The sequence below is a fragment of the Hyla sarda genome, chromosome 2 (assembly GCF_029499605.1).
Source record: "Hyla sarda isolate aHylSar1 chromosome 2, aHylSar1.hap1, whole genome shotgun sequence".
NCBI lineage: Eukaryota > Metazoa > Chordata > Amphibia > Anura > Hylidae > Hyla > Hyla sarda.
Window position 1 is genome coordinate 101763700 of NC_079190.1, and position 26555 is coordinate 101790254.

The following is a 26555-nucleotide window of genomic DNA, read 5'->3' on the forward strand; positions in this document are numbered from 1 at the left end:
CCAAGCAATGCATGTGTAGGGGGCGGCCATGTCTGCTAGGAGCAGCTGCTGCTACGTAATTTATCATTTATAAGCTCAGCTTTCATGAACGTTTTTTGTATACAACTAGTACTGAACAATAAATAGCCAAAATAATACTATATGGTGCAAAATCTCTTACCAGTCTCTGTCTCACTGGAGCTTCCAGACGTGAGGCTGTCTTCTTCCAGGCTATCTGATAATAAAAGCACAGAGGTTCGGGTCAGGTTTATTCCCCTATAGATGGTCCTTCTTGAATGAATTTCCGGCTGGAAGCAAATGATGTTACCATTCTACTTATGACTGCGTTTATTACAACTGCAAGACCACTACACTGGAAGCTAGAAAGAGACCCCAGACAAGAAACCACAGCAAATGTACTGGAGTAGATAATAGATGTTATTCAGGAAGGTTCATGGCTGGCAGAATAGACAAAGAAATCAGTGCTCAGTAATCTGATCAGGTACGGCAGAAAAGGCAGCTAAACAGAAGATACAGCACGGTATTCGGCTTAGCAACGCTCATCACATACGTCAAAATGACCAATTCAGGTCTCAAATACTTACATGTCCTTCTGAACGTAACCCCTTAAGAACCAGATTGTTTCAGTCCTAAATTACCAGACACTGTATACAGATTTTTTAGCATATTAAGTGGTTAAATTGCTTTTAAAGAGAATCCGTCAGCTGCAATTCACATTCCAAGCTGCTGACGCTGTTACATGCTGTTACTGCAAGGAGACACATGGTACCTTTCATATATCTGTCTGAACTTCCATAACATGGACCTTAAGTGATGGGTGCTAGAACGCCTACTTACTCCCCCCCTCCCATCCCCGCTCTACTGATAGTTCGTTGGAAGCTCTGTCCTGTTTACAAGCCTCGCACCTGCGCACTATGGCCCTCATTTACTATTGCAAACCCGACATGTTTTGTCGGGTTGTGCGCCAGTTTCGGGCGCATTGCGCCTGAAATTCTGTCTGCGCCAGAATATGCACCTGAATTTCTGTCTGCGCCTGAATTTGCGCCTGAAATTGCGCCTGAATTGAAAAAACACCAACTAACTCTCCATTTTGCTAAGAAAACCTGAAAAGGGGGCATGGCCATCGGGAAAAGGGGACGTGTTCCCGACATTTTAACAAAATCCCAACATATTTACTAAAGTTTCCACAGAAAATGTGGTGGATTTCAGCTGGGGAAAACCCTACAGGTCAGAGCAGGTATAAAAAAAAGCAAAGTGTAGGGAAAGTGGAAAATGTAGGGAAACCTTAGTAAATACTGTGGAAAATAAATTGTAGGGAATTAAAACCCACAAAGAAACCTACACAACACTCTTAGTAAATAAGAGCCAAATTGTATGGAAACAGTACAGAAACAAGATTTAGAAACAGGGCTTAGCCTTGACTGTCAATCAGGCAGTGACAGGGTTGGGAGGGGGAATGAGGGGTGTTCCAGCCCTCAGCACTTCAGGGAATTGGGAACACCTCTTTGACTCTGCACCAGAGAATAAAAGTATTTTTCTTTGTTATGGAAATACAGATAGATATATGAAAGGCACCATGTGTCTCCTTCTCCTTACAGCTATCTAATATAGTGTCAGAAGTTTGGAACGTGAAATGCAGCTGACAGAATTTAACTTTTTATTTCTTGGCCTACAGAAATTATTTTTTCATGACAAATAGGGCTGTTTTGATATGGTTTTTTTCTAGCTTTTTTAAAAAAAATTATTACTACTATAATTATTAATCTTTTTTGAAGGCAATGGCCCAGATTTATCAATGGTCTGGTTTTGCCCAAAGGAACCAATCATCGAAGGTTTCATTTGACCAGAGCTTGTTTAGACTTAATGAGGGGCATTTATTAAAAGAGAACTTGTTTTTTGTTCACTTTAGATAAAAAAAAGTTGCAGGCAAAGTGGCATCCGTGCGATAAATTTATCAAATGGTGCACGGATGTTGATGAATGCCTGCTGAACTGCTCTGTTTAAATGTCGCAGAGCAGTGGCGGGCCATGCGACAGCTCTATTACAAGTCGCACGGACCTTAATATAATTGTCGTATGGAGACATACAGGGCAGGGTTGAAATGCCCTGTGATTTCTTCTAAATATGGTCAGTGCGACTTTTCGCAGAATGTCGCACATGATAAATTAGTGACCACTGCACAAAGTGATCTAAATCAGATTACTTCGTGGTCATAAAAATTAAACATTCTAAATGAAATGTCACAGGAAAAGTCGCATGGAACCTGCCTGGGAGTTTTCCTGTGACAAATTTAGACAAAAAAAAAGCCATCTAAATTGCTTGATAAATTCCCCTCTATGAGCCTAGACCCTGAAGCTACTGTTCCAACAGCTTCCAGTCTCACCTGCTTACTGCTGCTTCATGGTTTTTGTGATGCATCGTTCCTACAGGGACTCCCCACTCAACCAGTTACTGCCTGTGGTAGGTCCCCACTGTGGCCTGTTCTTGCTGGGATAACATGTCAAAAAAACCAGGAAGCAATGTTGCACAAATGGCAGATGTGGGTTAACGCAACAGGTAAATATGGCTTCTTTTTTTATATATCATATTGAATCACTTAAAAAAATAAAATAAAAAAAATACATTTCTGAGGCTAGGATAACCCTTTAAATTTACAACTTTACAGTAAAACAATCTAAGTATTATTTAACTTTAAATCTGTAAAACTGCATCAATACTGAAATACAGAGTCAGCATGTAAAATATAGGAAACAAAGGCTGAAATATAGGACATAAAGTCACATAGTAATAGGTAAAGTGACATGAACATATTTCTGGTGTACTTCTGCTGGTGTGTGCTCCCTGAACACATGGTTAGCTTCCCTCTCCCTGATGTACAGGAGGTCACACCTCACATGCTTTTTCTCTCCACTGCCCCACAAAAAGTGTGGGAACTTACCCAAGATTTCCACTCAAGGACTGGCCCTGCAGGACTTCTGCTAATGGGAATGATGTTTCTGCAGTGTGAAAAGTGCAGGAACTCAGTTCCTATGCGCTCCTGCAGCACTTAAGACCTGATTAGAGTTGAGCGAACTTACAGTAAATAGGCTCATAGCGACCCTCACAGCTTGGCTGTTGATTAATTACTTCAGTCTTCATAAATTAGTTCAGCTTTCCAAGGGCTCCAGTTTCCTGGAAAAGGCAGATACAGACTTAGGAGACCTAAGACTGTCATCCCGGACTTCTCCAGGCAACCAGAGCCCCTGGAAAGCTGAACTACCGTATTTTTCGCCGTATAAGACACACTTTTTCTTCCCAAAAACTGGGGGGAAAAAGTCGGTGCGTCTTATACGGCGAATACACCCCTATGGCGGCGGTCCCTGCAGTCTTCAACGGCCGGACCCGCGGCTAATACAGGACATCACCGATCGCGGTGATGCCCTGTATTAACCCTTCAGACGCAGCGATCAAAGCTGACCGCCGCGCCTGAAGGGAAAGTGACACTAACCTGGCTGTTCAGTCGGGCTGTTCGGGACCGCGGCGGTCCCGAACAGCCCGACTGAATAGCCGGGTTAGTGCTCACAGGACATCGGGAGGGACCTTACCTGCCTCCTCGGTGTCTTCTCCATTCAGGGATCCCCTGTATGGCCGGCGCTCTCCTTCCTCGTCATCATGTCATCGCGTACGTGCGTTGGCGTGCGTAACAATGTGATGGCGGCGACAGAGAGCGAGGATACCCGGCTGGCAGCAGAGACGTTCCGGAGAGACGGGGACACCGCAACAGCGATGGAGCGACATCCAGGGCAGCGGTGACGGGTCAGGAGCGGTGGGGACACGCGAGTATTACCTCCTATGCAGTGGTCTTCAATCTGCGGACCTCCAGATGTTGCAAAACGACAACTCCCAGCATGCCCGGACAGCCAACGGCTGTCCGGGCATGCTGGGAGTTGTAGTTTTGCAACATCTGGAGGTCCGCAGGTTGAAGACCACTATTGGGTTCAAATTCTTTATTTTTTAAGATTTTGCACCTATAAATTGGGTGCGTCTTATACGTCGGTGCTTCCTATAGGGCGAAAAATACGGTAATTTATGCAGACTAAAGTAAACAGGAGCCAAGCTGCGAGGTTCGCTATGAGCCAATTTACTGTAAGTTCGCTTGCTTATATCAATGCAAGTCAAGATATTTGCATGACATCTCAGCTAGAGATGAGCGAACTTACAGTAAATTCGATTCGTCACGAACATCTCAGCTCGGTGTTTGCTGACTTTAGCCTGCATAAATTAGTTCAGCTTTCAGGTGCTTCGGTGGGCTGGAAAAGGTGGATACAGTCCTAGGGAAGAGTCTCCTAGGACTGTATCCACCTTTTCCAGGACCTGAAAGCTGAACTAATTTATGCAGGCTAAAGTCAGCAAACACCGAGCTGAGATGTTCGTGACGAATCGAATTTACTGTAAGTTCGCTCATCTCTAATCTCAGCATATGATGCTACAGAAGACTTTTCATGTATTTGCAGGCTATTTACTAAATGAGAGCTGACTGTACTCAATGCAGAGTGTATCAGTGTAAGGGCTCATTTTCATCATGCATGCGTTTATGAAGCGGCACTCAGAAGCACACTACGCTTTTGAATTTTACAAAGTAAATGTATACATGCAGGTAATGACATGAACAGTTACTAGTTGACTATATTTGCACCATTAAAGTCAATGGGGCCTGTGACAGTATGTACACACATATTTTGGCATTCCATTTTGACAAGTTTCCAACGTATACATAAAGCATCAGGGGTAAGTGTAATGTGGGGGAGCACTAAGTAGTGCACATGCATAAGGCCAGGTCACACACTGGGAGCAGCAGCGTAGAAAACAACATAAATGCCACACAAAGGATTTTTTAAAGGGGTACTCTGCTGCTCAGCATTTGGAACAAACTGTTCCGAACGCTGGAACCGGCGCCTCGTGATGTCATAGCCCCACCCCCTCATGACATCACGCTCCGCCCCCTCAATGCAAGTCTATGGGAGGGGGCATGACAGCCGTCGCGCCCCCTCCCATAGACTTACATTGAGGGGGCGGGCGTGACATCATGAGGGGGCAGGGCTATGATGTCAGGAGCTCCCGGCGCCAGCTCCAGCATTCGGAACAGTTTGTTTCAAGCGCTGAGCAGCGGAGTACCCCTTTAAGTAGAAATATGTATATAGACTTCAAGAGCAAACATTCGAGTACATAAGAGCTTGAATGTTTGTGTTGTGTTCTCTGTGAATGGTAAATTCCAAATAACCAAGACCATGCTAACAATAAAAATGCATGCCAGAAATTGAATATTTATCAATGCAATTGGTTAAATTGCATTGAAGGAAGGAATGTTGGAAAAGAGCTAGTGCGACTTCCAAAGTGCCATAAAAGTAGAAAATTAAGGTAAGATTAGTAGCCTGAGAGCTGCACCATATTATATCAAATTATGGCACAAAACAATTAATATGTTCCAGGGTGAAAATGAAAGCTGGTAAATCCCATTCATTATGTTGCACATCTAGCTAGTGCAATAAAAAACTGCACCTGTAGACATAAAAAATACGTAGAGTATAAAAAGGAACTCAAACTAGAATACAGACTTTACAAAGCTTGGAACATTGTAAGATGTATAACAAATATTACTCAATAAATATGTACATTGAGATTCTTGGGAATGTAATAATTCTATAGTGTCGTATACATACATGCAACACCCTACAAAGAGCAACTTCCTGAGGACATGCAAGTATTAAATGCATCATGTGAATTGAGCTGAAAATCTACTAACCAGAAAAATTATTTTTTCTTTTGTGGAGCTTAAAAAAGGCGAAGCAGAGGTAGAGTCCTAGTGCAACGGTCACTGAAATAAGAAGCTTGATCAAAACCCTGTCAGGTTCAATGGCAGCACACATAGCCTGTGTCTGCAGTCATTGGCTCATTGATATTTATAGCAGAATTTATGAAGCCAGAAGCAGCTGCTGGAAAAGCCCCTCCTACTGGTGAGACGCGGCATAGCTGTGATATTGAGGACATGGTTCGAATGCCTTGTACAGCCGAAATAACCCTGGAATAACCCTAGCACAAGATAACGCACAGCAGCCATCAAAGTGATACAGCACTTTTCATCAGTGACGGAAAGCGAAGTCCTACAGGAATACTGGAAGATTTTATTCTAATTAGATATTATTGGGGGTAATTGGTTTTTAATTTTAACTTGGTATTTATAAATCCAGGAATATACTTGAAAGTATAGAAATCAATTTAATAACCAATCTTTTATGGTCATATAGTTGACTAAAAATACAGATTTGTGAACCAAAGAAAATTTGAGAACTGTAATCTTGGCTACATTCAGTTTCACTTTCACAGCATACATTAGAAAAAAAAAAAAGAGTAAATCCACAAACAAGTAAAAACGTATTAACAAAAAAAAAAAATTACAGGTTAAAAGGATTAGGCTGAATATGTGAATATGACATGTAGTAGCAGAAGACTACAATAGCAGCAAAGTCAGATTTAAACAATTTCATATGCTGCGGTAATGTTCTGCGCTTAAAGAGTACCTGTCATCAACAAAAACTTTTAATATGTTGTTCATAATCATTAATGAAGACATATTGTAATATATCTTCATTAAAAAATATTAATATTTATACCAGTTTTTTCATTTTATACTTTTGGCCACTAGGGGTCACTCTTCTATGCCTGGTCTGCAAGCAGCATCCTATGCTTTTCATAGTAAGTGTACAGCTTTTAGGACTAATGCTGAAAGGGCTCTGGTCCGTCCACCGGAAGTTCAGTACTCTCAGCTCACTGTGAGCTACAAGCCTGCACATGCCTCTCATAACAGCCAGTCACCTCCCTCTCCCCCCTGCTCTGTGTTCTCCCTGCCCCTCACCACACATTATCTTATACATTGTATTATCTCACTGCACTCCCTGCTCTGTGCCCCCCCCTGACCTTCATCTTAATCACTGCCTCTGTAATTGCTCCCTCAGCCCCTGGTTCTCAGCATTGACTTTTTAGTGCAGAGAGACACAGGAGAGAGAGAGAGAGAGAGAGAGCGAGAGAGCGAGAGAGAGAGGCTGCCGTCCCTCCCCTGTACTTAGTCTGTATGCACGCTGCAGAGCAGTGTTTCCCAACCAGGGTGCCTCCAGCTGTTGCAAAACTACAACTCCCAGCATGCCCGGACAGCTGTTGGCTGTCTGGGCATGCTGGGAGTTGTAGTTTTGCAGCAGCTGGAGGTGCCCTGGTTGGGAAACACTGCTGCAGAGGGAGAGCAGCATACAGGAAGACTGTCAGAAGCAGAGTCCCAGCCAGGCTTCATGTGACATCATGCCTGCCGGGACCCGCCTCCTTCCACCCCTCAGAAAGACAGTGCTCCTGAGCTAATGAAGAGGGATAAAAAAAAGGTATTTCCACATCGTTTTAAACCTCAATAAACACAGGGATAGGCATAGTTAGAGTAAGGGACAGATGGGAAGGGGGATCAGGGAAAGTTTAGATGATGACAGGTACTCTTTAAATGAATCCGTGGTGAGGATCTTTAAAGAGGTATTCCAGGAAAAACCTTTTTTATATATATATCAACTGGCTCCAGAAAGTTAAACAGATTTGTACATGACTTCTATTAAAAAATCTTAATCCTTTCAGTACTTATGAGCTTCTGAAGTTAAGGTTGTTCTTTTCTGTCTAAATCCTCTCTGATGACACCTGTCTCGGGAAACGCCCAGTTTAGAAGAGGTTTGCTATGGGGATTTGCTTCTAAACTGGGCATTTCCCGAGACAGGTGTCATCAGAGAGGATTTAGACAGAAAAGAACAACCTTAACTTCAGAAGCAAATAAATACTGAAAGGATTAAAAATTTTTAATAGAAGTCATTTACAAATCTGTTTAACTTTCTGGAGCCAGTTGATATATATAAATATATATATATATATATATATAAATAAATAAAAGTTTTTTCCTGGAATACCCCTTTAATCCCACAGCATGTCATGTTATAACAAGCATCAGATGGGTTTTGATGCAGATTTTGATTTGGCCATTAAATTTTAATGAAGAAAATCCACAACAAATCCACAATTGTTCTGGATTACCCATGGATTTGCAAAAAAATAAAATAAAATACTGATGCTCTTTTAGCAACACTTCTCTGGTTTTCCAGCAGCCTAGCTCTGTAATCATGTTGCCAATGGAGTGATAGCATGTGGTAATATCTTAATCCTGGAAGCTGGTTTTGCAAAGTGTGGGCTAAGGATGCAATGCACATGGGAAGGGGAGTAGTTTTTTTTTCTTTATAATTTTTTTCAGCTGTTTTCCCCAGAGAAAGCAACATCACAAATTACACAATCAAGAAGCATTGATCCCCTTCCCACCCACACTTCCATTTGTTCACTTTCAGCATGTGCTACAATGACATAGGATGGGATCTCCAGGCTTCCCCTTCTCGCCCTAATAATCTCTCTACAGCTTTCACTACTCGCCTAAATAAATATTTAACAACTTTTTTTTTTCTAGTATCCTTTCCTCTTGTTTTTAACAGGGTATCAAACCCCCCTATTAGGCCTCTTTCACACTACCATTGTGACACGGTAGAGTGGCGGCCGTTGGGGAAAATAGTGGGAGAAAAAAAAATACAGCTTGCTCAATCTTTATCTCCCGCTACTCCTGCTGAAAAAGAGTGGCGCCAGATGGACCCCACTGACTATAATGGGGTCAATCGGGACCAGCTGTTGCCCGCTGCGCCCCATCAAAATGACGGCTGTCAAACTTGGAAAAACAAACAAACAAATATCTCTGAACGCATCTTGTACTGTTAACTGCTGACTTTGCTGTAATATCTCCTTTGTTTCTAAGCTCGAAGAACATTCTCCTCTCACCTTATCAGTTTTCTCGCTGCAGACTCACAACCTCTTACAATCTAGTTTCCCCACTTTATACACTACACAAACTTACATGCAGGTTTTTTTTCTGGCGTTTTTTGGAAAACAGACACTTTTGAGCCAAAGTCAGAAGTGTATTCAAAAGGAATGGAAAATACACTGCTCAAAAAAATAAAGGGAACACTAAGATAACACATCCTAGATCTGAATGAATGAACTAATCGTATGAAATACTTTCGTCTTTACATAGTGGAATGTGCTGACAACAAAATCACACAACAATTATCAATGGAAATCAAATTTATCAACCCATGGAGGTCTGGATATGGAGTCACACTCAAAATCAAAGTGGAAAACCCCTCTACAGGCTGATCCAACTTTGCTGTAATGTCCTTAAAACAAGTCAAAATGAGGCTCAGTAGTGTGTGTGGCCTCCACGTGCCCGTATGACCTCCCTACAACGCCTGGGCATGCTCCTGATGAGATGGGGGATGGTCTCCTGAGGGATATCCTCCCAGACCTGGACTAAAGCATCCACCAACTCCTGGACAGTCTGTGGTGCAATGTGGAATTGGTGGATGGAGCGAGACATGATGTCCCAGATGTGCTCAATCGGATTCAGGTCTGGGGAATGGACGGGCCAGTCCATAGCATCAATGCCTTCCTCTTGCAGGAACTGCTGACACACTCCAGCCACATGAGGTCTAGCATTGTCTTGCATTAGGAGGAACCTACGGCCAACCGCACCAGCACCAGTCGGACGCGACGGAGCAAGGTAAGGGGAACTTTGATCGCCGCGTCTGAAGGGTTAATAGCGCGCCGCACAACGATCTGTGCCGCGCGCTGTTAGCCCAGGGTCCCGGCTATCAATAGCAGCGGGTACCGACCCGGTGTCATGTGGGGTCACGGCGTGTCCCCGTTTTAAACACCAGAACCAGGCGCAGGGCTTACTGGTACGCCCTGTGTCCTTAAGAGGTTAAAGGTTAGGAGGAAAAACCAAAAGTGCAAAAACGCTGAGTCCTTAAAGGAAAACTGTCACATATTTTCTCCCGCACTATCCACAGGTATTGGTGGATAGTGCAGGAGACACTGATTAAAACGAGCCCTACCTTGGTCTGATCCGCGCCGCCATTCGCCCTCAATTGTAGTTTTAATCTCTGTGTATATCCTGCTGTAACAGGCAAAGGCGGGGCTTCTGCGGGCTAATGGACACTGACGTCAGCGCCGCTCATGAATATTCATCCCTCCCTCTGGTTAGGAGCGGCGAGGAGAGGGAGAACAGGAGGGATGAATATTCATGAGCGGCGCTGACATCAATTAGCCCGCAGAAGCCCCGCCTTTGCCAGGTACAGCAGGATATACAGAGAGATTAAAACTACAATTGCGGGCGAACGGCGGCGCGGATAAGACGAAGGTAGGGCTCATTTTAATCAGCGTCTCCCGAACTATCCACCAATACCTGTGGATAGTGCGGGAGAAAATATGTGACAGTTTTCCTTTAATTAACTCATTTAGGACACTGGACATAAATGAACATCCTGGTGGGATAGTACTTAATGTACCAAAGTGTACATTTACGTTGTGAGCAGCATTCAGACTTTGAAGCAAGTGCAGGAGTTGTGCAGGCTTTATAGACTGTGAGTGACAACTACTATGAGCAGCCGTGCAGTCAATAACGGCCAATGGCGATCCAGCTGTTATCAGTCATTAACTCCAATAAGTGCTATGATCAATCGCAGTCACAGCACTTAAGAACTGCAATCATTGCCTCCCTAACCAAATGGCACCCTCGCAACCTGAATGTGGGGGACCGATTGGTTTAAATGCCTGCCAGGGGTCTGCTCACCTGCTCTTTGCGGGAGCCGGGTTCGAACTGCTAATAGACCCTATTGAGCCAGCATTATTGAGTGTTAGCTATCTAATGATTGCAGGTAAAAGTCCCCTATGGGGACTTAAAAAGTGTAAATAAAAGAATTAAACAAAGTTTTCTAAACTATAAATAAGCTCCTCCCCTAATATAAATTACCCCCTTTTCCCATTTGTCAAAAAATATATAAAAAAAAAAAAAAAAAAATACACATTCGGTATCGCCAAGTAAATAAATTCAACTTGAGAAAAAAAACAGACTTGGTCGCACATTCACAACATGCACCTTGATCTAATGCTTTTCAGTAACATTTATTAAACTAACAGGCCGTTAGTGTACTTTATGATCATAAAGTGCAAGCCCACTAGCCATGTCACGGCCACCTGTGTTTTCTACCTTTTTTTTTTTTTGCTTGATCTGCACTCTACTCCTCCCCCTCAGCCCAGGCCTATATAATTGTCAGGAAGCTGCATTAGGGTCCTATTCCTCCTGGCAGCCTTATACTGGGAGCACATGGTGAGTGAGCTTTTTACATCTGTTCCCCCTGGTGCGGTGCTGTTTGGCGTCCGATGCTGCCCCGGCGCTGTGTCTGTGGGGTGACGTGGCCCAGGGACTGGTTTGAGTGGCATTGGGGCTGCTCTGCCAGTTGAGTCATTCCCCCTGTGGGCACTGGTGTTGGGGCGGTGGTGGTCGCCATTTTATGCTAGGGACCCACTACTTACAGGTGGCCGTGACATGGCTAGTGGGCTTGCACTTCATGATCATAAAGTACATTAACGACCTGTTAGTTTAATAAATGTTACTGAGAAGTATTAGATCAAGGTGCATGTTGTTGATGTGCGACCATGTCTGTTTTTTCTCATGTTTAATTCACCAAGTGAATACATGTCTGAACTATTAAGACATAATGGGGGAGATTTATCAAAACCTGTGTAGAGGAATGTTGACCAGTTGCCTATAGCAACCAATTAGATCACTGCTTTTTTAAGAGGCCTCTTTCAAAATGAAAGAAGCAATGTGATTGGTTGCTGTGGGGTACTGGTCAACTTTTTCTCTCTACAGGTTTTGATAAATCTCCCCCAATCTTTGTAATCCCCTACAGTGAATGGCATAAAACTTGAAAAAAAAAAAAACATCACATTCCAATCCAAACTGAATAAAAGTGATCAAAAAGTTATATATGCACAATTGTGGTACCAACAAAAATGTAAGATCACTGCACAAAAAATGAGCCTCATATACGGAAAAATTAAAAAGTTATAGAGGTCAAAATACGTCAATTTTAAAGGGGTATTCCAGGGTGTTTTTTTTATTGACGATGCTACAGGGGCTCAAACAAACAATCTCAGACTATAGAGTATCAGGGATAATAATACCAAAAAAGCATGTATCAGTGTCCAAAGGAAACCCATAAAATTACAATGCTACTTGACCTCCAGAAAGATAAACAGGAAAACATAGAAAAAAATTGAGTCATTCCAAAAAGTATGATACCAAGAATAAATCTTTATTGATAATATGAATAATGGAGGAACTCTTCCCCAGAGGGAGGAAAACACACTCCAGCATCATTAAAGGGGTAGTCCAGTGGTGAAAAACTTATCCCCTATCCTAAGGATAGGGGATAAGTTTGAGATCGCGGGGGGTCCGACCGCTGGGGCCCCCTGCGATCTCTCTGTACGGGGCCCCGGCTCTCCGCCGAGATAGCGGGTGTCGACCCCCGCACGAGGCGGCGGCCGACACGCCCCCTCAATACATCTCTATGGCAGAGCCGGAGATTGCCGAAGGCAGCGCTTCGGCTCTGCCATAGAGTTGTATTGAGGGGGCGTGTCGGCCGCCGCCTCGTGCGGAGGTCGACACGCCCCCTTCCCGCCGGCTGTCGGGGCTCCATACAAGAGATCTCGGGGGGCCCCAGCGGTCGGACCCCCCGCGATCTGCAACTTATCCCCTATCCTTAGGATAGGGGATAAGTTGCTCACCACTGAATCACCACTGGACTACTCCTTTAAATGTCCATATATACACATGTATAAATAACCCCTACAGAAACATATGAGCTATTAAAGCAAATGCATAAAGACAATGGGGGACATTTATCAATGTTTGCTTAACACACTTAACACACCAGGTACTTAACACACCAGGACTTACATTTACGTCCTATACATAACCGCGAGCATCGGAGCGATGCTCGGCAGGTACCGGCTGCTAATAGCAGCTAGAGAGCCGCCGGTAATGGCCGACATCCCGATCGCGCGGATGTCCACCATTAACCCCTCAGATGCCATGATCAGTACAGATCACGGCATCTTCGGCAGTGTGCATGTTAAAATAGATGATCGGATCGCCCGCAGCACTGCCGCGGGGATCCGATCATCTGTAATGGCGAACGGAGGTCCCCTCACCTGCCTACCTCCCTCTCACGGCATCTCCTGCTCTGGTCTGAGATCGAGCAGACCAGAGCAGAAGATGACCAATAATACTGATCAGTGCTATGTCCTATGCATAACACTGAACAGTATTAGCAATCAAATGATTGCTATAGATAGTCCCCTATGGGAACATAAAAAAAAGTGTAAAAAAAAAAAAGTTGAACATTTTCTTTTTTAAAGTGAAAAATCTCCCCCAATAAAAATGAAAATTGTAAGTTTCCCCCCCCCCCCCCATTTTACTCCTAAAAAGGAGAATTTTTTTAAATAAACATATTTGGTATCGCCACGTGCATAAATGTCCAAACTGTTAAAATATAATGTTAATGATCCCGTACAGTGAATAGCGTAAACATAAAATATAAAAAAAGTCCAAAAATTCGGCTTTTTAGTCACATTTTATTCAAAATGGTTTTTTTTATAAAAAATGATTTAAGTTTTATGTATGCAAATGTGGTATCGGTAAAAAGAACAGATGACAGCGCAAAAAGTGAGCCCTCATACCGCCCTATATACGGAAAAATGAAAAAGTTATAGGTGGTCAAAAGATGGATTACTTACCGGTAATCTGTTTTTCGAGAACCCATGACAGCACCCCTGGAGAGGACCTCCCACCGTAGGACAGGAAACCTGGATAAATTTGGACCTCCTCCTCTCCACCTCCACCTCTCCATTATAATGTACTCTTACGGAGCAAGAGGTAGAACAACAAGTACAAAAAAATACAAAATGTACTAAAATAAAAAGGGAGGGATATCCAAGGGGTGCTGTCATGAGTTCTCGAAAAACAGATTACTGGTAAGTAATCCATCTTTACCCTATTGCCCATGACAGCACCCCTGGAGACTAGAATAGAAATAACTAGGGGGGGGGGGGGCAGCCTGAAGAACCTTGCGACCGAAACTTAGATCGGCAACTGGTTCCAGGTGCAACCTATAGTGCTTTAGAAAAGGTATGGCTAGATGACCAGGTGGCTGCCCTACAAATGTGGTCTATGGAAGCGTCAGCTTTCTCTGCCCAAGATGCGGCAACCGCTCGTGTAGTGGGCTTTAAAGAACGAAGGAGGATCCTGACCCTTTGCCTCATAAGCCATGGTAATGGCAAGTTTAATCCACCTACTAATAGTGGATCTAGAGGCAGCTTTTCCCTTATTAGTGCCAGAAAACTGTAAAAGAAGATTTTCTGATGAACAAAAACTTTTAGTAGAATCAATGTATGTGATTAAGCATCTCCTTACATCTAAATTATGAAGACATTTTTTTTTTTATCATTAACAGGATTACCACAGAAGGAGGGGAGAATAATATCCTGATTTTGGTGCAAATCAGACACCACCTTAGGCAAGAAATGTGGTAGAGTCCTCATTACAACTCTGTCCTCAAGAATTTTGGTGTAAGGAGAAAAGGCTGAGAGGGCATGTAATTCCCCTACCCTTCTAGTTGTGGTAACTGCTAAAAGAAAGGTAAGTTTGATTGTCAAAACCTTAATAGAAACAGAATCTAAATGCTCAAATGGAGGAGACATGAGGGCGTCTAAAACTAAAGTGAGATCCCATGGAGGGACTAAGGACCTAGTTGAAGGATGGAGTCTGGAGGCTCCTGTCAGAAATCTTTCAATGAGAGGTTGGTCAGCTAACTTATAGTTTAAGAAGGAGCTGAGGGCAGAAATTTGAACTTTAAGAGTATTAGGATTTAGGCCTAACTCTAAACCTCTCTGTAAAAAACTGAGAATGACAGGGATATTAGGTTCACCTAATGGATCTACTCCATCACCTGCAAAATTTAGAAAAGCTTTCCAAGATCTAAAGGTAGATTTTTGAAGTAATCTCCTTTCTGCTTGCAAGTAAAGTATCAATTACCCCATCTGTAAAGCCTCTCCTAAGGATTAGCCTTTCAGCATCCATGCTGTGAGATGTAGATGTGGGGATGGAGGATGCAGAACTGGACCCTGCAAGAGGAGATCTTTCCTGTCTGGGAGAATCCAAGGTTGGCACACTGACAGAGTCCTCAGAAGGGTAAACCAGGGTCTCCTGGGCCAGAAGGGAGCAATGAGCAGGACTTGAGCATGGTCCTGTTGAATTTTTCTTAGGACTGCTGGAATTAAGCGGAAGGGAGGAAAAGCATACTCTACTCCCCTACTCAGTCCAGGACTGAGAGAAAGCGTCCACCGAAGATGGATGATCCAAGGGATTTAGAGAATAAAAATTGGGAAGCTTTTTGTTTAGTTCTGAAGCAAATTGATCTACTGAGAGAGCTCCAAATCTGTGATGTATCATGTTGAAGACCTGTGGGTTTAGGAACCACTCTGACTGGCTCACTTTGTTTCTGCTGACAAAGTCCGCTAAGGTATTCTCTTTGCCCTTCAGATGCACTGCTCGTATTGACAAAACCCAGGTCTCTGCCCATAGGAAGATCTGAGATGTTAAGTCCATGAGTTGTTTGGATCTTGTTCCCCCCTGTTTGTTAAGGTATGCTACCGTAGTTGAGTTGTCTGTATAGATTAGGACATCCTTCCCCCTCACTTGTTGCGACAGGCAAAGGAGTGCTTGAAAGACTGCTGAGAGCTCCTTGTAATTTGAGGAGGAAGAAGCCAGATGTGGATCCCACTCTCATTGGAGAAGACTGTGACCCACATGAGCTCCCCAGCCCCAAGGGCTGGCATCTGTTGTAATTCTCACCAGCGAGGAGGGAAACCAGGGAACTCCTTTGGAAAGGTTTTGTGGGTTTAGCCACCACCCGAGGGAGAGTCTCGCTTTGGAAGACAGAGGGAACCTTTGGTTTAAGGATGAACTTTCCCCGTTCCAATTGGATAGGATGTTTAACTGTAGTTCACTTGACCTGAACTGAGCCCACCTTACTGCTGGAATGGCGGCTGTCATGAGACCCAAAACCGACATGGCTTCTCTGAAAGAAGGAGTGTGGGAAAGAAAAAGATCCAGTACTTTCCCTTGGTGGGATAGTTGTTTCCCCGACGGCAGGGTTGATATCTGGGAAATTGAGTCTAGGGATATTCCCAAAAACTGACAGGTCCTGGAGGGAACAAGACAGGATTTTTTTAGGTTCAGGTTCCAACCTAGGAATTTGAGGATGTAAATTATGGACTGTATCTGTTGGCAAAGCAGATTTTCTGAACTCGTCACAATAAGGAAGTCATCCAGATATGGGACTATAAGAATGTCCTTTGTTCTGATAAAGGCCACTGTCTCTGCCATTACTTTCGTAAATACTCTGGGTGCCTGTGATACCCCAAATGGTAGGGCTGTATACTGGAGGTGGACCACTTCCCTCCCATGAACACTGCCACTCTGAGGAACTTCTGGTGTGAGGGATGTAGTGGGATATGGTAATAAGCATCTTCTAAATTGATGGATGCCATCACACAATTTAGGAATAGAAGACTGATGGTTGACTTGATTGATTCCATGCAGATTTTTTTGTAGGTTAAGAATTTGTTCAGGGCTTTGAGATTGATTATTACCCTGAATGCTCCTGGGGTTTTTTTATTTTTAACTAGAAAAAGGGGGGAGTAAAAACCCTGCTTCTCCTCTAATTGGGGAACTGGGACAAGAACCCTCTTTTGCAGGAGGGACTTTACCTCTAGACCCATTGCCGATTGTTTCATCGGATCTGTCATTACTCCAGTAGGGAAATATCTGTCTGGGGGAAAGGTTTTGAATTCCAGGAGGAGTCCCGAAGAGATGGCATTTAGGACCCAGGGGCTTGAAGAGATAATTTTCCAAGCCTCCAAAAATCCGGACAGACGTCCCCCTACTGGAGTAAAGGTGTCATTGTTGTGATTCCTTGGGACGGGAATCTCTATTGGGGTTAAAGAGGAACCCTTTGCCTCTCCCTGAAACTCTAAATCTTCTATTTTGGCCCCCCTGAAAGGGCTGCCTACCTCTGCCTCTACCCATAAGGGAAGACTCAGACTGTCTGGGAGGAACAGGGAATCCCTAGTTTTTATCAGAGGCCTTAACTAAAATGTCATCTAAAGGCGGCCCAAAAAGAAGATCACCTGCACAAGGAATAGCACAAAGTTTAGACTTGGATGTGACATCCCCTTTCCAAGTTCTAAGCCAGATAGCTCTCCTGGCTGAATTTGACAGAGCTGCGGATCTAGCAGAGGTTTTAACAAGATCCACAGAGGAATCTGCTAGAAAATCAGCAGCCTTGGAAATCACAGGAAAGGAATCTAAAATTTCCTGCCTAGGGGTTTTGTTTTCTATATGGGACTTAAGTTGGGCTAGTAGAACCTGCTGCTACTTCCCAGGTTTTTTTGTTAAACAAATCGGCTTTCCTATCCATAGGATCGGAGAGGGCGCCAAGATCTTCAAAGGGCAAAGCAATTTTTTTTTTTTAAATTTTTTGCCACCGGCACATCAATAAGGGGAGCTCTATCCCAATTTTTTGTTACATCTTCCTGAAACGGATATTTTCTCTTAAGATGTTTAGTCAGGTAAGAATTTTTATCCGGCTGACTTAATTCTTTATCAATGAGGGGTTTTACTTTGCTATGGAGGCTGAAAGTGCCCCTATCTTTAGGACCTAGACCCTCATAGAGCGCATCCTCAGCCGACAAAGGCTCTTTATTTTCCTCCATATTCGTGGCGATACGGATAGCCATGATTAGTTGCTCCGTATCCTCACGAGTAATCCAGGATATAGCATCAGAATACTCAATTTCTTCCTCAGAAGAAAAAAAACTCCCCTTCTCCTATAGTAGACTCATGAGAGGGGGATTGAGATAACAGAGCTGGAAGAGCAGCTGTATCCTTTTGTTTTGTGAGACCTTAGTCCTGTAACAAACTTTTGAGCTAATCTTTAATCATCTGATGGTTAGGGCTAATTAAGATGATTCTTGGGCAACTAAGGCATCTACACAAGACGGACAGATGGCTCTTCTATAAGAGGAATCTAGCGGCTTTTTACACTGCGCACATTCCTTATTATGCGTTTTAAATGACGCTTTCCTAGGGGTCTCAGTAGCGCTCTTATCTACCTATAACAAAGCACATAATAAAGCCCAATTAGCAAAAAAGGAAAAAAAAAGTATGGAAAGGTCTCACCCAAGGATGCGGCAATACCGGGCTGGAACTCCTGGATTTAGCACATCCACCTTCCTTCCCAGTATCATGCATGCTGGGTAGAAGGTCTTCGGCCAGGAGCCAGAATCAGGCACAGACTTCTGAAGTCACTGCAGTATGAGGCACTGCATGGGCGCAGCAGCTGGCTGCTGCGGTCGGCGGGATCTCCGGACGCCAGGAGATACAACAGACGCCGGGCCCCGAAATCCGCACCCCTTTTAAAATCTTTGCGCGCACGCTGACTCCGCATCCCCCGGAAGTGACGCGTCCCCCCACTACATGCCGAGCCGGACGTCATCACTGTGCGCCGCAACGCTATTTAGGGATGGGAGAGCTGGCCATCCGACCCGCCGGCCCCTCAGTATCCCCCCCGAAGGAGGACACCGCCGAATCCGGTTCCCGGACCTCTGCCCGCCCCCACAGCAGACTTGCCGGCGGCCCCCATGGGGTCTTACGTCGGCCGGAAAAAACCCTCACAACATGGAGCTACGGAGGGAAAAAAAAGGAGGTCAGTGAAACCCAGGCCTCCCATCCGTAGGACAGGAGACATGAACTGAGGGTGGTGAGGAGGAGGTCCAAATGTATCCAGGTTTCCTGTACCACAGTGGGAGGTCCTCTCCAGGGGTGCTGTCATGGGTGATAGGGTAAATAGGGCGATTTTAGATTAATGATTTTGTACAAAAAGTTTTAGATTTTTTTTAAGCGGTACAAAAATATAAAAGTATCTAGCCATGGGTATCATTTTAATTGTATTGACCCACAGAATAAAGAACTCATGTCATTTTTACTGTAATGTGTACAGTGTGAAAACGAAGCCCTCCAAAATGTGCAAAATTGTGGTTTTCATTTAAATTTCCTCCCTAAAAAAATATTTTTTTTGGTTCGCCGTACTTTTTATGGTAAAATGAGAGGTTTCATTACAAAGTACAATTGGTCATGCAAAAAACAAGCCCTTATATGGGTCTGTAGATGGAAATATAAAAGAGTTATGGATTTTAGAAGGCAAAAACGAAAACGCAAAAATAAAATTGGCCTGGTCCTTAAGGTTAAAATGGGCTTTGATAAATGTTTGATAAATAAGTTCACATATGTTAAGGAGTACAGCATTCAGAATATTAAGGTGCTACTTCATCACCATACCTAAGTCACAAGGAAGAAGCACACTGGAGCGGAACCACCCAAACGCGGCATTTCGGCAGAAAGCCTTTAACGCAGAGTTCTGTCTCAGCTTTTCCCAGGTTGCAGTGTGGCCCGAGACATTACATCACTAGCCAGGTTTTGGAAGAGAGCCAGTCTGAACTTCAATGGGTGGAGTGACCGCTGGGCGGAAGAAAGATCATTCTCCCAGTCCTGCAGGAAATTTGAGTTTCAAGCATAGCACAGCATGCAAGGCAGCTCAGTTGTTCTGCAATGAGTGGGACAGCTAATGTGTGGGGAAAAAGAAAAGTGACCTCACAATTACAAACAAGGTATCCTGGGACTTGTAGTTGGAGGGAGGGAACTCCAACAAGAAATAGCCATTTCACAAAAAGAAAGCAGAATCGTTATGGTGGACTCACAACAGCCATTTAGCCCCAAGACAAACACGTATCCTGCCTAAGCATGTCCATTACTGTCTAGATCAGTGATTCCCAACCTGGGTGTGCCGTTCGGCGGGATTTTGCCGTGAATTTTAAATTATTATTATTATTTTTTAATTTCCCGTCCCAGCCTGCGCGCCTGTGACTCGCGGCGCAGTAAGCCGAAAATGGTGTCCTGCTACACCGAAGAGGGGAAGAAGCTGTGTAACTGCAAGCTACTGTACCCTTTCCACCCCTCTGTTACCCCCCCACTGTCCACCCTCCTGTCATCCATGTCTGCCTTGTCCACCCCCGTCCACCTCCTCTGTCCACCCCCCAGTCTACCCTATCAGTGCTGTCACCCATGTCCACCCCCCTATTCACCCCTCTGTCCCTTTGTCATCCTTCTTTTACCCCCGGCTGGAAGAAGCTTATTGCTATGTGTGAAACCGCCGGCAGTCGCCCCTGAGCGCCCCGCGCGACCTTGACAGCTGGTCCGGAGGAACAATCGTGATGGAGTGCAGATTACATATATTAATGCAGTTCTTTGAAACAAAGTATGGTTTTCACATATTCAGAATTTTATTTGTCATTATTAAATATTTTACGCTTGTAAAGTATACCCGTGTATACTATACAGGAGTCGGGAATCCTGTCACCAGACTACCAGGACTCCCTGCTCCTATAGCACCTTTGTGCGGTATACAGAATATACAGCTATCTATAGATAGCTGTATATAGTGTATACAGAACAGGAGGTCCACTTACCTCCCTCGTTTCTGTCACCGCCGTTCCGTGTAGCTCCGCCCCTAGTGATGACATCATTAAGGGGGAGCTACAGACGGGATTCAGGCTAGTCTGAAGCTCTGTTCACATTGTCCGTTTTGGATAATGGGAACAAACACTTCTGCCAGTGTCTACCCAGATAGGGAAACTCCAGCTGTTGCTAAACTACAACTCCTAGCATGCCCAGACAGCCAAAGGCTGTCTGGGCATGCTGGGAGTTGTAGTTTTGCACCAATTGGAGGCTCACTGTTTAGGTAGACATTGCATTATGGGCGCTCTCCCCTGCAGAGAGGGCAAAAAATGTCCTAACCCATTTTATTGTGTTTTTTCTTCTCGTTTCAGATCCGTGTATGCAGAGGATTACGACGGATTTGATGGATTACGACGGATGAACTTGATTTTTTTTTATTTTAATAAAATGGTTAAGGAGGGCTTTTTTAAAAATAAAATAATTTTTCCGATGTGTTGTGTCTTTTTTTAATTGAATATGCCGGTTTAGTAATGGAGGCTGTCTAATAGATGGAATCCATTACTAAGCCGGGGCTTAGCGTTAGCCCCAAAAACAGCTGGTGCTAACCCCCAATTATTACCCCGGTACCCACCGCCACAGGGGTGCCGGGAAGAGCCGGTACCAACAGGCTCGGAGCGTCAAAAATGGCGCTCCTGGGCCTAGGTGGTAACAGGCTGGCATTATTTAGGCTGGGGAGGGCCAGTAACAATGGTCCTCGCGCACCCTGGTAACGTCAGGCTATTGCTGCTTTGTTGGTATCTGGCTGATACTAAATATACAGGGAACCCTATGCGTTTTTTCATAAAAAAAAAAAAAACGCATAGGGTTCCCCCTATTTTCAGTATCAGCCAGATACCAACCAAGCAGCAACAGCCTGACGTTACCAGGGTGGGCGAGGACCATTGTTACTGGCCCTCCCCAGCCTAAATAACGCTAGCCTGTTACCACCTAGGCCCAGGAGCGCCATTTTTGAAGCTCCGGGCCTGTTGGTACCGGCTCTTCCCGGCACCCCTGTGGCGGTGGGTATCGGGGTAATAATTGGGGGTTAGCGGCAGCTGTTTTTGGGGCTAATGCTAAGCCCCGGCTTAGTAATGGATTCCGTCTATTAGACAGCCTCCATTACTAAGCCTGAATATTCAATTAAAAAAAGACACAACACATTGTAAAAATTATTTTATTTTAAAAACACTCCCCCACAGCCCTCGTTAACCATTTTATTGAAATAAAAAATCAAGTTCATCCATTGTAATCTATGAAATCCGTCGTAATCCTCTGCATACACGGATCTGAAACTAGGAGGAAAAAAAAAACACACAAAAAAATGGGTTAGGACATTTTTTGCACTCTCTGCAGGGGAGAGCGCCCATAATGCAATGTCTACCTAAACAGTGAGCCTCCAATTGGTGCAAAACTACAACTCCCAGCATGCCCAGACAGCCTTTGGCTGTCTGGGCATGCTGGGAGTTGTAGTTTAGCAACAGCTGGAGTCTCCCTATCTGGGTAGACACTGGCAGAAGGGTCTGTTCCCATTATCCAAAACGGACAATGTGAACAAAGCTTCAGACTAGCCTGAATCCCGTCTGTAGCTCCCCCCTTAATGATGGGAGTTGTAGTTTAGCAACAGCTGGAGTCTCCCTGTCTGGGTAGACACTGGCAGAAGGGTCTGTACCCATTATCCAAAACGGACAATGTGAACAGAGCTTCAGACTAGCCTGAATCCCGTCTGTAGCTCCCCCCTTAATGATGGGAGTTGTAGTTTAGCAACAGCTGGAGTCTCCCTGTCTGGGTAGACACTGGCAGAAGGGTCTGTTCCCATTATCCAAAACGGACAATGTGAACAGAGCTTCAGACTAGCCTGAATCCCGTCTGTAGCTCCCCCCTTAATGATGGGAGTTGTAGTTTAGCAACAGCTGGAGTCTCCCTGTCTGGGTAGACACTGGCAGAAGGGTCTGTTCCCATTATCCAAAACGGACAATGTGAACAGAGCTTCAGACTTACTAGCCTGGATCTCGTCTGTAGCTCCCACAGTCATCACTAGGGGGCGGAGCTACACTGACCCGCGGGACTTCTTTGTCTTCTGTATACAGCTATCTATAGATAGCTGTATATATTGTATACTGCCCAAAGGGTTAACTTACACTGTCCAGCAGTGTAAGTTAACTCTTTCCATGCCGGGCTGGCTTAGCGCACATCTCAGCAAAGGGTTAAGTGAGCCAGCAATGTGTAAACTGTATACACAGTGCAGGCTCACTGTAAGTTCTTGCTGGACAGTATATACACAATGTATATATACTGCTTAGCATCAGCTGTTCTCCCGACTCTGTAGCCTTAAGAGCAGCTGATTCCCACAGTCACTTCAGGGACAGAGAGTGTCAGGTGGAGTGACATCCGCTGTGATCTGTCCCTTACTGCAGGTACTACTACTCCCAACATGGAGTACACTCTGCTCCATGCTGGGAGCAGTAGTACCTGCATTAATAGACAGATCGCAGCGAGTGTAACTTCTGACACCCAAAGCGATCGTCCGCTCTTCTATGGTCCCCTGCACTGATGTATATATACACCTATTCATATTTCCCACAGAGTTGTGATTGGCTGTAACCATCTGGCCAATCACAGCTCTCTGCGGGAAATATGAATAGGTGTTAATATACGGCAGTGCAGGGGACCATAGAAGACCCGCTGCCCGTATCTATACATTATATTGGGAGATTGCAAGGGACCCCGGCGATCTTTCAAGTAGTACAGGTAACTACTACTCCCATCATGGAACAGTGTGTTCTATGCTGGGAGTAGTAGTACCACCTAAAAAATTTAAGAAAAAAAAAATATATAAAAAAAAAAGTAAAACACACACACTACATTTTTATTATTGTTGGCTACATTTTTAGTGCCCTACCCGCCCCCATAAATTGATCCCTGTTTAAAAATTTATTAAAATTTTGTTATAAAAAAGATAAATTTAGTTAAATTCAATTTTTTCCATCACTACTGTATCTTTTTTATTATAATTTTTTAATGGTACCCTACGAAATTTTAATAAAAAAGGTATTTCCATCACTTTTTTGGATCGCTAAAGTCCAAAAGAGAAGAAAAACCGCCTGAAAAAACGCCAAAGTTAAAACCCACGAGAGGACGTTTTTTTAAAAAACTGCCGAGGAGCCCAAAAACGCCAAAAGGATTTAAAAAAACGCCATACTGAAAAACGCCAAGTGGATATGGCATTTTGCAGTTCCCTATTGACTTGCAGCTAACATCTGGCCGCAGCGTTTTTTCACAAAAAAAACGCCATGGGGCAGAATGGGCATTTTTATTGGCGGTTTTGCAAAAAAAAAAAAAAAAAAAAAAGTGGAAACCTAGCCTAATTGTGGAAATACTGTAAAGCAATGCCAAACAATCCTGTACTTGTATGTATGTTGAATGACAAACTTTGTCTTCAAAGACAATGCTTTATAAATAATCTAGTCACGGATCTAAAATAATATGTATAGTAATATATATATAATATAATGTAGTCACACGAGTGTATCCAAAAATATACCAGAAATACTTACACTAGTCAAAACAAAGATTATAAATAAGTGAGGTAAAAATTACTCTGACATTCCAAGGGAAACTGAGGATTATCTAAAATTGGGAAGAGCGGAATTGGGGAACTAAAATGCTTAGAAAATAGTTTGGAGCAATCCGCAACCGTATATGCTAATTGTAGGGTGTCCCTAGGGCTAAGGCATCCATGAGAGGGATGGTACTGAGGTGAACGACTGTTCCAACCCTACCCACCATTTGTAGCTATCATGTCTATGCCAGTCTAGGACTCTCTGAAGCAAAGAAGCTTTAAATTAGGGTTTGTATGTCTAGCAAGTTAAAGGGGTACTCAGGTGGGGAAAAAAAGGATTTCAAATTAACTGGTTCCAGAAAGTTAAAACAGATTTGTAAATAACTTCTATTTAAAAATCTTAATCCTTCCAGTACTTATCAGCTGCTGTATACTACAGAGGAAGTTGTGTAGTTCTTTCCAGTCTGACCACAGAGCTCTCTGCTGACACCTTGGTCTATGTCAGGAACTGTCCAAAGCAGGAGAGGTTTGCTATGGGGAATTGCTCCTACTCTGGACAGTTCCTGACATGGACAGAGGTGTCAGCAGAGAGCACTGTGGTCAGACTAGAAAGAACTACACAACTTTCTCTGTATACAGCAGCTGATAAGTACTGAAAGGATTAAGATTTTTTAAATAGAAGTTTTTTACAAATCTGTTTAACTTTCTGGCATCAGTTGATTTGAAAACCTGCCCCTTTAAAGGGGTATTCCAGGCAAAACCTTTTTTTATATATATCAACTGGCTCCGGAAAGTTAAAGAGATTTGTAAATTACTTCTATTAAAAAATCTTAATCCTTCCAATAGTTATTAGCTTCTGAAGTTTTCTGTCTAACTGCTCAATGATGATGTCACATCCCGGGAGCTGTGCATGATGGGAGAATATCCCCATAGGAACTGCACAGCTCCCGGGACGTGAGTCATCAGAGAGCAGTTAGACAGAAAACAACAACTCAACTTCAGAAGCTAATAACTATTGGAAGGATTAAGATTTTTTAATAGAAGTAATTTACAAATCTCTTTAACTTTCCGGAGCCAGTTGATATATAAAAAAAAGTTTTGGCCTGGAATACCCCTTTAACTCCCCCACAAGACTTTGGTAGATAAAGCAAGACTCGGGCAACCCTGACAGATTTAACCGCCCACACAAACTTTGTTGAATCCATGGAAAGAAGGTTGAAGAAGTTGTAATAAACTGCAATAGGATCAAGAACAGTAACCAGGGCAATACAATCATTTTATAGATAACACTATGACCCAAGCAGGTATAAAGTCCTTTTGACCAGCTAAAAAAGTCAGCCTGAATCGTCTAAAGGCAGGAGAGATGTCTATGAGAATAAAGTTCCAGTAAAGTAGACAGAATCCACACCCCTAAGTATTTTACTGCATCAGTTGTCAAATGAAAAGAAAAAAGGTACAGCTAAAGTAAACTGAAGGGCCGGGGGGGAAATATGCCTTTAAAGGGGTGGAAAACTTTTTTTTTTTTTTAAATGAACTGGTGCCAGAAAGTTAAACAGATTTGTAAATTACTTCTATTAAAAAATCTTAATCCTTCCAGTACTTATTATGGGCTATATGCAGACGGGGGTTCTTTACTCTAAGAGCAGTGAGACTGTGGAACTCTCTTCCGGAGGAGGTGGTCATGGTGAACTCTGTAAAAGAGTTCAAAAGGGGTCTGGATGCATTTTTTGGAGAGTAATAACATTGCTGTTTATGTATATTAGATTTATAGGGACGGAATGTTGATCCAGAGATTTATTCTGATGCCATATTTGGAGTCGGGAAGGAATCTTTACATCTAGTATGTTTTTTTTTTTTTTGCCTTCCTCTGGATCAACTCAGTAGGGACTCATTAGGGATATAGGTTGAACTTTATGGACGCTGGTCTTTTTTCAACCTTATGAACTATGTATCTTGATGGAACACGCAGAAGCTGCAGGAGGCCCGGCCTGAAAGGCAGTAAAGGACCAGCCTGAACATCCCAGGAGGGAGTCCATGCTCCCCAACCCTGCATCTGCTCAGTTCAGCATCTAAACAACTTCCGAGCAAGCCACATTTATGCAGGGTTCAATTAGGCTAGGATTCCACTTGTTTTTTTGTGCTGCGTTTTTTGGGTAGGATGCAGCAGTGATGGAAAAATTTTTATTAAATGAAATGTATATATTTTATAACAACATTTTTATTGTTTAATAAAGTGTGTGTGTTTCAATTTATTTCTCTATTTTTTTTTATTTTTTTAGGTAGTACTACTACTCCCAGCATGGAACACACTGTTCCATGATGGGAGTAGTAGTACCTGTACTATAGACATATCGCCCCAGGTGTCAGTCCTGACACCCGATG

At 43.5% G+C, this 26555-nt stretch overlaps 1 protein-coding gene across 2 annotated transcripts in view; it reads right to left on the reverse strand.

The window, feature by feature from the left end:
• PFKM (phosphofructokinase, muscle) overlaps positions 1-26555 on the reverse strand; it is a 101296-nt gene that overhangs the window by 56108 nt on the left and 18633 nt on the right. The window contains exons 1-2 of one of the 2 annotated variants that reach the window (XM_056562715.1): positions 585-779; positions 161-214 (exon numbers count right to left, since the gene is read on the reverse strand). Coding sequence is in view for 1 of the 2 variants with exons in the window: in XM_056562714.1 (XP_056418689.1) it covers positions 161-214 (54 nt within the window). In the remaining variant the exon portion in view is untranslated. Of the gene's footprint in view, positions 1-160; positions 215-584; positions 780-26555 lie in introns of those variants that run through there. The other variant, XM_056562714.1, reaches the window with a different exon arrangement.